This window comes from Protopterus annectens, chromosome 2.part0 (genome assembly GCF_019279795.1).
Source record: "Protopterus annectens isolate FY-2018-M chromosome 2.part0, PAN1.0, whole genome shotgun sequence".
NCBI classification, from domain to species: Eukaryota; Metazoa; Chordata; order Ceratodontiformes; family Protopteridae; genus Protopterus; species Protopterus annectens.
This window is the reverse complement of record NC_056728.1, coordinates 16777212-16789846: the sequence shown is the minus strand read 5'-3', so window position 1 is coordinate 16789846 and position 12635 is coordinate 16777212. Positions and strand designations below refer to the sequence as shown.

The 12635-nt window shown below is 42.6% G+C and overlaps 1 protein-coding gene across 2 annotated transcripts in view; it reads left to right on the top strand.

Moving 5' to 3' along the window:
- LOC122792927 (spectrin beta chain, non-erythrocytic 1-like) overlaps positions 1-12635 on the top strand; it is a 1986067-nt gene that overhangs the window by 1230625 nt on the left and 742807 nt on the right. For both annotated transcript variants that reach the window (XM_044060498.1, XM_044060499.1), the window contains one exon: positions 4305-4478. In XM_044060498.1, coding sequence (XP_043916433.1) covers positions 4305-4478 — 174 coding nt within the window. The remainder of the gene's footprint in view (positions 1-4304; positions 4479-12635) is intronic.

Genomic DNA, 12635 nt, shown 5'->3' with positions numbered 1-12635 from the left:
GCAGCCCCCTTGGGGGGGAAATTAGCACTTCATGCTCAAAATTGGCAGTTAATTACCCAGTACAAGTGGGTATTAAACATAGTATCCCAGGGGTACAGATTTCATTTCCATACTTTGCCAATTCCAAACGGTTGGCCAGATCTGCCACAAAATCAGTGGGCAGAGGCTCAGAAACAAGTTATGTCCCTCATGAATATGGGGGCTATTCAACCAGTACCAGAAAAGGAAAAAGGGCAAGGTTTTTATTCAAGACTTTTCCTGGTACCCAGAAAAGACAATGCCTGGCATCCAATACTGGACTTATCGATTTTGAACATGTACCTGGACATTCCAAAATTCAAAATGCTGACTTTGCAACAGCTACTGCCTATGCTGGGCAGGAACGCTTGGTTAGTGACTCTAGATAGACTTAAAAGAGGCATACCTGCATATCCCAATAAGGGAATCATGCAGAATATACCTCCGCTTCAAGGCAGGTTTTTTGCATTACCAATTCTCTGCACTGCCCTTTGGCTTATCTACTGCACCCAGGGTCTTTACAAAGTGCCTGGCACCAGTAATTGCATTCTGCAGACAAAGAAGCATACAAATTTATCTTTATATGGGCGACTGTCTCATTCAAGCAGAGGGCAGGGACACTCTTCTTCAACATCTGGCATTTGTAAAATGGCTTCTAACATGCCTAGGGTACACAGTAAACAAAAAGAAATCCCAAATGGTACCCTCTCAAATAATTACATTCTTGGGTGCAAGCTTGAATACAACTGCCCAGATGGCTTATCTTACGCCAGACAAACAAAGGCAACTAACAACATACTTCAATCAGATGGCAACAAATGGCAACAAAAAACCAGTTATCTGCAAGACAAATTCTGCAGGCTTTGGGGCTCATGGCATCCTGCATTCTACTAATTCCATATGAGGAAACTTCAATGGTACCTAAAAAGTTTATGGTCAACACTGTCACAGTCTGGAAACAATGATTCCTTTCATTCCCTGCCTACAACAGGAGTTTCTTTGGTGGGCAGAGACATGTCACCAAAACAAGGAACTGTCATTCACTCTACCCCCTGCCACTCAAACCCTAACTACAGATGCATCAGACTATGCTTGGGGGGCCCACCTGGCGGGGAGATGCATTCAGGGCAAATGGAGCCCAAAACAAATGCATCTGCATATCAACCAGAAAGAGATGCTAGCTGTTGAGAATGCTCTGACAGCTTTCAAGAACTTACTTCATCCAGGACAACTACCGATAAAGATGGACAACACCATGGTTATGTGGTACATAAACAAGCAGGGGGGTACACATTCCTACACCCTTTGCAGACTAGCCATGGCAATTTTGGAACACAGCTTTGACTTATCAAATACATCATCAAGCTCAATTCCTGCCAGGAAAACAAAATACTCTGGGAGACGACCTAAGCAGAAATCTTATGAACCCGCATGAGTGGAAACTGGATCCACAAATCTTCAGCGTGGTAACACAGAAATGGGGGATCCCATGCATAGATCTATTTGCTTCTCCCCAAAATTATTAACGGGACAAATTCTGCACAAGGACTTATCACAGACAAGCATGGAAAGTGGATGCCCTATCCTTCAGTTGGAAAAATCTATCAGTCTATGCCTTTCCCCCTCTGCCTCTTCTCTCCAAGGTCTCACTAAAGGTCAGACAGGAAAAAACAAACCAAAAATGATCCTAATTGCTCCGGACTGGCCTCACTAGCACTGGTACACAATTTTAAGGAATATGTCTCAACTCCCTCATTGGTACTTGCCTCAAATACCTCATCTACTGTCTCAGCAGAACAATCAAATTCTGCACACTCAGCTCCAAACTTTGAACCTTGCAGCATGGCTGATCATTTAATTATTCAAACAACACCTCTCAGTAAATCTGTGATGGATGTCATTTTGGAAGCCAGAAGGCTTAGTACTAGAAAATCTTACGCTGATAAATGGAATAGATTCTGTGCTTGGAACCAAGCACAAGGAACGGACACAGCAAAGCCAAATATCCCTCAGATTTTACAATATTTGACTGAGATGCTTGACAAGTGCCTATCTTTTTCTTCAATAAAAATCCATGCCTCTGCCATCTTGACCCATTACAACACAGAGCCTACCCTCTTTTCTCATCCACTGCTTAAACAGAATCTTAGAGGGGCCACCACCAACTCCTGCATGAGACCTCAATTTTGTGCTGGAAAAACTCACCCTGCCTCCTTTTGAACCAGCAGCTATTGCAGATATAACATTTTTATCATGGAAAACAGCTTTCCTATTGGCAATCACTTCAGCAAGAAGGGATTCAGAACTACAGGCTCTCATGGCTGTGGAGCCTTTTATTACATTTCACCCAGACAGGGTGTCCCTCAGGACCAATCCTTCTTTTATGCCTAAGGTGGTATCCAGTGTGGCTTTTAACCAAACAATTCACCTGCCAACCTTTTACCCAAATCTGCAGAACAAGGGGGAGCGGATTCTGCATCCATTGGATGTACACAGACAACTAAGATTTTACTTAAACAGGACCAAATCTCTAAGAAAGTCTGAGCAACTGCTAGTGGCATTTGCTGCAGGATCAGAGGGGAAGGCTATATCAAAGCAGACTATTTCTAAGTGGATAAGCCACTGCATTTGTTTCTGCTACTTGCACCATGGTAAACCTGTGCCCAAGGGGATCAGGTCACATTCCACCAGGGCTGACTCTACCTCAGCAGCTTTTCTCAGAGGAGTCCCAACCAAAGACATTCTAGAAGCTGCTATTTGGAGTTCGGTTCATACCTTCACAAAGCATTATCATTTGCCTCTCTTCTCCAAATCCAGGGCAGGCTTTGCCACTGCACTTCTGCAGGGCCATTTAGCCACTCCTAATGCTATCTAGTTCATTCCTCCCATCCATAGCTTTGGGATTCTACCCGAATGTAATGACTGCAACAGTGAAACACGAAGAACATAGTACAGTTGTGTACACTTGTTGCAGTCCGGGTTACCCACCCGCCATCCCCCTTTTCTATAACTTCTCTTTCCTTCACTATATTCTAAAGCCTTTGGGGTGTATTTGCTTTTAGATGAAGATAAAGTGTATGTTGCTTAAAGTGCATTTACACATATATTTCTGTTTTATATATATATATATATATATATATATATATATTTTTTTATATATATATATATTTGCTCCCCATTTGGGGGGCACCTGACATCTGGGGGAAGAAAAACTGAATAAAATGGCGTCAGCTGCATGTTTTATACCCCTGACGACCTGACGTCATGGAAGAGGAGACAGCAACTGATGCAGGACCCAAGACTTTGTTATTCAGGCTGACTGAGGGCAACCTGCCAGCAAATTACCCCAAATGTAATGACTGCAACAATGAATACACTCGAACATCTACATTTATGGTAAGTGTACACAACTGTACTTTGTGTAGGTGGCACCTTTATTTTGTCCTACTATACCTTATAATAACAAGCAATGCTGAAGATGTTTGCTGAATTTGTTAAGATTGAATATACCTGAGATGTAAAATGAGGGCTCCAGTAGTGACTGAATGCCATTAGGTACGATTCCCCAGTGTCAAACTTGTACCGTGATACAAGTAGTGGGGTGAAATTCTCTCACACTCACTGTCCTTTGGGGTCTACTTCAGAATGCCAAAAATGCTAACTCTCGAACGCTCACTTGAGCGAATAATCAGAAACTCAAAATTGGTATTTTGGGATCGCAGTACAGCGAGATCAGAATATTTGCTCTTTCCTCACTGTAGTGCGATCTTGGAGTAGGAATATATATTTAGCGGGGGGTGTGGGGGACACAGCCCCCACAATACCAATTTTGAGTTTCTGATTATTCACTCATGTGAGCGTTCGAGACTTTGTGTTTTCGTTGTTCTGACATAGACCCGTCCTTTGTAGTAAAAACTTAATCTTGTAAAGGAATAACATTTTCCAGCCAGCAACCAACCTTAAAACTACCCTCTTCTCTTCCCTGGGTCATCCTTTCTAATCTGGTTTTGCCCAGACAGAGCATTACTCTGGCAATCAGGTACACAAACTCACAGACCACTTTACAGTAAACTAGAAATAACTACTACCTGTGTTTTAGGTGAAGAGAGAAAAAAAAAAAAAAAAAAAAGAGTGTTCCAACATTTTAAAGTATTTAAAGACATTAATGTAATTTATTAAAGTTTTGAATATGCTGTTATTTGACATGCTATTTTGTTAAGCTAAAACATCTTTTGTGATGTATAATTTAAAGTGTATAATGTTAATAATCTGTACCGCTTTTGTAGCCCAAACCAACAAAAGGACGCATGAGGATCCACTGTCTAGAGAATGTAGACAAAGCATTGCAATTCCTCAAGGAACAGAAGGTGCACTTAGAAAATATGGGATCACATGATATTGTAGATGGAAACCATCGCCTTACACTGGGTCTTATTTGGACCATCATTCTACGATTCCAGGTATGTACCGCACATTGACTGCGACCCTGAAACATGTTTGTGTTTTTGCATATAGGCTGCTGCAAAAGGAAATTTAATAGGACATTATTAGTCAAAAGGAAAATGTTTACATTTTACTCACTAAAGTCATGATTTATAAAAAATATATTTACTCATACCATATTATTTGTGCTTTGTACAAGAGGCAGCTGAGCAGACAAGATACCTTGTAAGCAATGCTTCACCATTCTCTTAACACTTCTGGTTGGGATTGTGATAGCAAGCTGAGCATGGCATGTCACACTTGCGTGTCCCCCTGCAAGACCACAACACATTCTGTCATTTCTTCAGGAATTAGCAGGTTAGCTGAGAGAAATCTGTTGTGTCTAAAGTAGATGTACTGACACTTCCTCCCAAGTTATTGAGCTCATCTGTTATTGAAATTACCCCAGCACCCCTATGAAGGAATTTTATTTTTTCCATTTTTATCACTGATCTCATCTTTTGGTGAATACCCAAAACTTGTGACTGCAGGGGAGGGCACTGAACAGACTGGTGCGTCGAGAGTATGGTCCTATAACTCATTTCTCACTATCACATAGTCTGATACAGGCTCTGCAGTGGTGCTACCACTGTACTTATCTGCTAGCCAATCTCCAGATCTCCTCTGCCCTCAGCCTGAATAAGACCCCAAGTTACTCCATTTGAAGTAGCTGCCCCTACCTTCAGAGGTTCATGGGTTCATAGGTTAGTACTAGGCTAACTACCCTTGCGAGCCATTGCAAGCCTAGCCAATTATCACCTGTGAGACTCAAACCCTGCACCTTGTGTTTGTAAGGCAAACACCTTAACCATTAGGCCACCCTCCCAACCTTATCCATTCTTTTCCAGGAGAGAACTGTGACTTCTCATTTGGAGGTGCAGATCTGGATATGAATTTTGTACAAAGATCACTGCTTTTCAGCAATACATAACTTAATGAAATTATTTAAAAAGGTGACCAGAAACCCTTTTTTCTGGTATGTGTGTTGGGAGGGGGTGTCAAGCCCACACACCCTTTTAGGGGGCTTTGCTCCTCTGCTCCCGTTAATCTAGTATAATTAAATGTAAGGTCAGACTACCCTAGACCAAGTTAAAAATTGTGCCTGTGGTTTTCCATTTGACTGTACAAGTTTGAAAGTGCATGTTTCACTTAAAAGTGTGTTGAAGTCACAAATGAAAATACTGATGTTCGTTGAAGTCATAAATGAGAACAACTGATGTCCATCCATCCTTGTTGCAGTGCATGCCAGAGGTCACAGTTAGGTAAGGCCAGGATGACAGCAGTGTCTGCAAGCAGCAAACAAACAGCCCTCACATTCTCATACAGAATAATGTCCAATCCTTTTCTGCACCCTGATAAGCTCTCACTGAAAACCAGAAACAAGAGCAGAAGCAAGTCACATGACTGACAGAACCCTACTGCTGCCTTTACAATAATAATGTGGACACAATTCTATCTCAGCAGATTTAGGAACAGAATGGCATGCAGCAGCATTCCTTGAGTCCCATACTCTTCCCACAAGACATTCTGGGGTATGAGCTCATACCCCATGTGCAGATCAACAGAACATTTGTAAGATGAACTACCAAATTCCAAGATCCATTTTTCAGTGGTCATGACAGACTCAGTACTGCTGCTTTTGAATTGGAGGTTTGGGACTTTTGAATGACTTCTCATTTCATCACCTTGCTATAAACTTTCTTGGAAGGCTAAGAAAATTGATGTCCCTATAACTGTAGCGCACACTCTTGTCCCCCTTTTAAAATGGTGATTACCACTCCAGTTTACCATTCCATAGATATTCTGCCTGCCTTCCAAGCAAGATTGACAAGGTATGTTAACCATGACAAGCTAACAGTATCCAGTGCCTTTACTTTCAGATGAATCACATCCATTCTTGTAGCCTTGCTAGTGACAAACTGTTTAATTGGCATCATGTATAGAAATGGAGCTAATCCCACCAGTTGTTTCTGGCATTGCCTTCTCAAAGGAAGGTAAGTCCACTAGTTTGAGTCCTCAGTTTTTCTCCCCACTTTTCAATAGTCTCCAAATTCAAAGTCTGCATTTTCTATCCTTTTTTAAAATAGCCTTGGTGGTGTCCCCTCCACCTCAGGTTTTCAGACAGTTTCTAGAACCTTTTTCATGTTGTCCAAAATAAGTTTCCATTGTCTTCCCAAAGTCCTCTGTCACCAGCTCCTGTGTTTTAGTTTTCTTGGCTTGTTGTCACCCATCAGTCAAATCTGGAGAACCCCCTCCCCACAATAGCTTTTCCACTACATGAAAGACCTCTCTTTTCTTTAACTTAATGGCTTCCTTAATCATCTATGGGTCTTAGGATTACCACTGTGGCAACCATTTTCAACCCTTTGGCTACAGCTCCTTGTTGCTGCCTTAGTTATTAAGATCTTGAATATTGTTTATTTTGGTTTCATGCCCCTGACCTCCCCTGGTGTATAAGAGAAGCTCTAGAAGAGGGGTTTTAGTTGGATTCATCCCATACAGAATTATCTGCCAGGAATTCCAAAGACATACTTCTACATGTTGGGATTTCCTCTGTCTGTCCAGCAGCTGTTGCAGTCATGTGACACAACATAGGATCATAGGAATTTACTAGGCTAATGACTCTAGGGCCCTTACAGGTCTATCCAAGTTCTACCCTTATTTCCATGATCAGTACATGTTGCTCCTGTCAAGGGGAGACACAGGTGGAGCCCCTGGGGTGAATTTATGGTTACCCATCCAATTGTCCAGATTGCATTTGAAGAGGGACGATGAGGTGCTGTGTTTCACATGAAGTAAGAGCTTGTTCCAAAGGTCTGTTAACCTCTGGGAGACAAATCTGTCCCGCCAGCAGGTTCTGTTAATGTCACATACCAGGTAAGTTCTTTAGAGAGAGTCACCTGTGTATCATTTGACTTGCGGATGTGCAGCATTTCTACTAAAGCAGGGTAAGAGATTGCCTTATATGCAAGGCAGAGATTGCCTCTGAGTAGTCTGTATGAAACAGAGTAAAGTGACAATAATTTCAGATGAGCCACACATGGGCAGATGCTGAAGACCTTGAATTTTCCTTGAGAGGAACCTTTGTGGTCTCTCCAATTGCTGCAGGTGCTTGGAAAGGTACATGCCAAAAGGGGCATTGTACACAATTATTCGCCTGATGAGGGAAGTGTACAGGGAGGTTATAACTTCTTTCTTTTCTGGAGGCAATGCCCTTACTTATGAGGTGAGCAATATAGAATGTCCTTCTTACCACTGTGGAAACATGGTGATCAAAGGCAAGGTTGCTGTCAACCTGTGTGCCCAGGTCTCTCACCACTGAGTGCGTACTTAGGGCATTGCTATTGATGTGGTAGTTAGCAGGGACATTGCACTTACTGAAAGGGATGATAATGCATTTTTTGCACTGAATTTAAGGCCATGATTTTGGCACCAATCATTTGTTTGTGTAAAACCCTCTTGTAGGATGTTGACATCATTTGGAGATTCTATGACCAATCCCAGTTTGCAGTCATCAGCAAACTTTGTCAGCTACAGACCTTAGTTTTTGCTTGCACTTATAGGTTCCAGGTTGGTACCAGGCTATTGGCCCTAGGGCCTATACAAGCCTAGTCATAACAATTCCCTGGCTGTTTCTTTCCACAATATTTACTTCCCCGGACCCCTGTCTAGCAGGGCGACTGATGTGATCCCCAGGGTAAATTTCCTATCTCCCATCCATTCGTCAAGGTTCCTTTTAAAGAGGGCCAAAGAGGTGCTCTGCTTGACATGCATAGGCAGTCTAGTCCAGAGTCTGGGGAGTCTCTGGGTCAGGAACCTATACCTCCAGTATGTTTTGTTCATTGTGATGACAAGGTTTAGATCCCTGGACCGTGTGGCTCTGAGGGATTGGGCTTTCTTTAAGTGGAGCATGTCCAGCAGCTCTGGGTTTGACATGGCCTTGTATGTTAAACAGAGATTGCCTCTGAGTAGACGATATGTGACAGAGTATAGCTGGAGTTTTTTAGACGGTCAGCATAAGGCATCTGCTTTAGGTCTGTGATTCTTTTAGTGAGGTATTTCTGTGGCCTTTCCAGTTGTTGCAGATGTCTTGAGAAGTACATACCAAACAGGGTATTGTATTCTATAATGGGTCTAATGAAGGACGAGTTCAGTGGGGCAATGACCTCCTTTTTTCTGGATGAAAATCCCTTAGTTATGAGGTGTGCCACATAGAAGGATTTCCTGACTGTTGTGGCGATGTGGTTATCGAAGGTGAGACCACTGTCCACCTGTGTCCCTAAGTCTCTTATCACACTTTTGGTGTTTAGTGTACTGCCACCTATGTGGTAATTCATGGGTACATGTTTTTTTCCCATAGGGGATAACTATACATTTCTTGGCATTGAGCTTGAGCCATGGCTCTGGCACTAAGCATCTATTTCTGTGAGGCCTTTTTGTAAAATATCCAGATCGTTTGGGGATTCAATAATGGCTCCCAGTTGCAGTCATCTGCAAAGCCCTTAGTGATGAGGTGTGCCACATAGAAGGATTTCCTGACTGTTGTGGCGATGTGGTCATCGAAGGTGAGACCACTGTTCACCTGTGTCCCTAAGTCTCTTATCACACTTTTGGTGTTTAGTGTACTGCCACCTATGTGGTAATTCATGGGTACATGTTTTTACCCAAAGGGGATAACTATACATTTCTTGGCATTGAGCTTGAGCCCATGGCTCTGGCACCAAGCATCTATTTCTGTAAGGCCTTTTTGTAAAATATCCACATCATTTGGGGATTCAATAATGGCTCCCAGTTTGCAGTCATCTGCGAACTCTGTTAGCCAGAGTCCCTTAGTATTGGCCTGTACTTCTGAGAAATAGATGCCAAACAAGAGTGGCCCCAGGAATGAATCCTGAGGTATTCTACTTGTCTGGAGCTGGATTTGGAGTTGGCTACTTTTACAGTGTGGGTTCTGTCAGTAAGCCAATTGGCAACCCATTGAGTGACATGGGGATTAATGCCCAGCTTAGTAAGTTTATCTATGATTCCAGAGTGGGGGATGGTGTCAAAGGCCTTGGCGAGGTCCAGATAGGCTGTGTGGGGACCACCTTACCCTTGTCTACAGCTCTGGAGACTGATTTGAAGCAATAAATCAGGTTCAGGAGACAAGATCATCCCTTCAGGAACCCAAACTGGATGGGGTCCAGTGTTTGAAGGTTGCCAATGCCTTTGTTTATTGGTTCTATGATAGTACTTCCATGGCCTTGCAGCTTAGGCTCGTCAGACCGATGGGGTGGTAGTTCCCAGGATCCAAGGCAGATCCTCCCTTGTGGAGTGGGATAACTGTAGCTGTGTGCCACTCAATGGGCACGAAGCCTGAGATGAGGCTATAAACACTGAAAAATACAAACCAAGAAACAGCAAAAATGAGTGAACCAACTCCAAGACAGCAGCAATAATCCAAGTAAGAATTTATTTAGCGCTTTCATCTTTCTTGTACACAGACTTCTTCAAAATTAATTAAAAACTTTGGTGTCATCATATAAGTACACATCTCAAAGCCTTAATTAGTTAACACACAGTAGTCTCCACCCCTTCTACAATTGTTCCTGGTTTGAATGATAAAGTAACACTTTCCCCCTTTTTAAAACTTAAATCAATGTATTTAATATAATGGTCATGTAACTGTTTTATTTGTATGTAAAGTTACTGTGCTTTTTATTGCCAGCAGGTTAATAGCTAACCTAGTTTTAAAACTTTGTAGCAGGGGTGTGGACTACTGTGTGTTAACGAATTAAGACTTTGAGTTTTGTATTTATATAATGACACCAAAGTTTTTAATTCATTCTGAAGATGTCTGTGTACAAGAAAGATGAAAGAGCTAAATAAATTCTTTTACTTGGATTATTACTGCTGTCTTGGAGTTGGTTCACTAATTTTTGTTGTGAGGTGAGGCTATGATTAAACATGACACTTAGGTGAGGTGCCAGTTCATTTTGTAGTTCATGTAGTACACAGTCCGGTTTGTTGTCTAGTCCCATGGATGCTGTAGTCTTAGCTTTAGAGAGTGCGGTTTTTACCTGTGTGACTGTTATTACCAGAATTTGGCAATGTTTCGATATTGAGTTGGGCCCTTTAATGGGTGAAGTTGGCACTGAATCGATCTGCCAGGATATTGGCAATATCCTTGGGATCAGTATATTTAATGCCATTCTGTTGTAGCTGAGAGCAGATCTGAGCATTGCCATTTAGATTCTTGATATAGCTATAGAATGCCTTGTGGTTGTCTTTGAAATCTTTGGCAATTTTATTTTCGTAACTAGCTTTGGAAGATTTTATGTGGTAAAATCTCAGCTTCTTACTGAGGCTGGTAAGGGAGTTTTTTGCATCCTGGGATTTTCCTCTTTTCTGCAACAGTTTCTTCCTTTTGTTGTAAAGTTTGTTTATGGCAGGGGACCACCAGATTGGCTTCCTTTTTTTTTTTTTGGAGGAGAGCGTCTTGGTTCTATTTGGGATGGCACGATTCATGCACGAGTGGATGTGCTCATACAGTGCCTTAGTGTAGGATTCAGCAGTCAAACTTTCAGTTCCCATCTGCATGAGTGTCATGAAGTTTGTCACTTCTGACTTGAGTAGCATGAAGTTGGCTTTGGAGAAGTTTTTTACGAAGGTTTTCTTACTGGGGGTGGGGGAGGGATGTGGATGTCAAGGGTGATTAGCTTATGGTCAGACCTGACCAACGAAGGGGTGACCATAGGTGTGGAGCATCGATTTCCCATGTTGGTAATGACCAGGTCTAGGATATTGGAGCCCCTGGTGGGGACTATGGATTAGTTGAACCAGGGCATTGGAATTTATGAATTCCAAGAACCGTTGGGCAAAATTGTTGGTACAAGAGTAGTTTTCCAAGTTAATGGCAGGGTAGTTGAAATCACCCAGTATTAAGGTGTTTGGTTGTATCTTAATATTTTCCAGTATGTTTAGAAAGGTGTATTGAGAATCTTTGGGCATGGTGGGGGATCTGTAGCAAGCTACAGTTTGGATTGCAGTCTTACATAGTGCTAGTTGCACCTAGAGAATTTCAGATGCATTGTGTTGGGCAACTAGCCTGATGATGTGAATATCCTTGGTGAATATTGATACTCCTCCACCTTTAGTATTTCGGTCCTGGTTTGGTGGTCGAAAAGTGTGGTAAGAGTTGCAGCCCGGAATTGTAGGGGTGCTGTCTGGAGCCTTGAACCAGGTCTCAGTTACTGCACAGATATCGATGTTCTCCATTTTTAGGAGTGCCTTGAGAGACTGTATTTTGAGGTTTAGACTTCTAGCATTGAGTTGCATTACCTTCAGATTTTGCGTGCTTGTACCTGTTGCGGTGGTGGTTTTGTCCTTTGAACTTTGCCTAGAAAAGGCACTATAGGGGAGGCAAGAGCCTTAGCCAGTAACCTGAATCCCAGGGGTGACAGGTGCAGACCATCTCTGGCAAAAGCATCATGGTCTGCTGATCATGTCATCCCAGGCAGACAGATACTAGATCCCCTTTGAATGACACCAGAGGCTTAGCCAATTGTTGAAGTCAGTCATTTTGTCCTTATACTGTGGTATCATTCTGGGTAAAGGCAGGATGCTACTCAGGGCTAGGGTCATACCTGCTTGGGCCACATAATCCGAGAGCTCTTCCATGTCTCTTTTCATGTAGTGCATGGAGGTACGTCTCAAGTCATTCACTCCAACATGGACAATGACAAGAGTCATATTTGTACTTGTGGAGTGACTTGAGTGCATGAGTTATGTGGCGGATCCTGTCACCCGACAGGCAGCTGACAGTAATTTTCTCCTTGTTCAGCCTGGTGAGTGGGAGATCAGTGTGCCTGACTATAGAGTCACCTATGATTAAAGTGTTGGGTACGTTGTCTTGCCTTAGGGGCTGCTGTTGGGTGGCACACTGGTGTTGTGAGCTATGTGACACTTTGGTTGTGATTGGTGTTTGTTTGCGTTTCAGCTTTGGAGGTCCTTGTTGCTTGGGCAGGTTACTGTTACGGGACTCCGCATATGAGGGTTTAGAATTGCTATGTGAGGGTGTTGGTCATGTGGGTTTAGAAGGGCTGTGTGTTGCTTGAGGTGTAGTGCGGGTGTTAACCTTTTCTCTTGACTGTCTA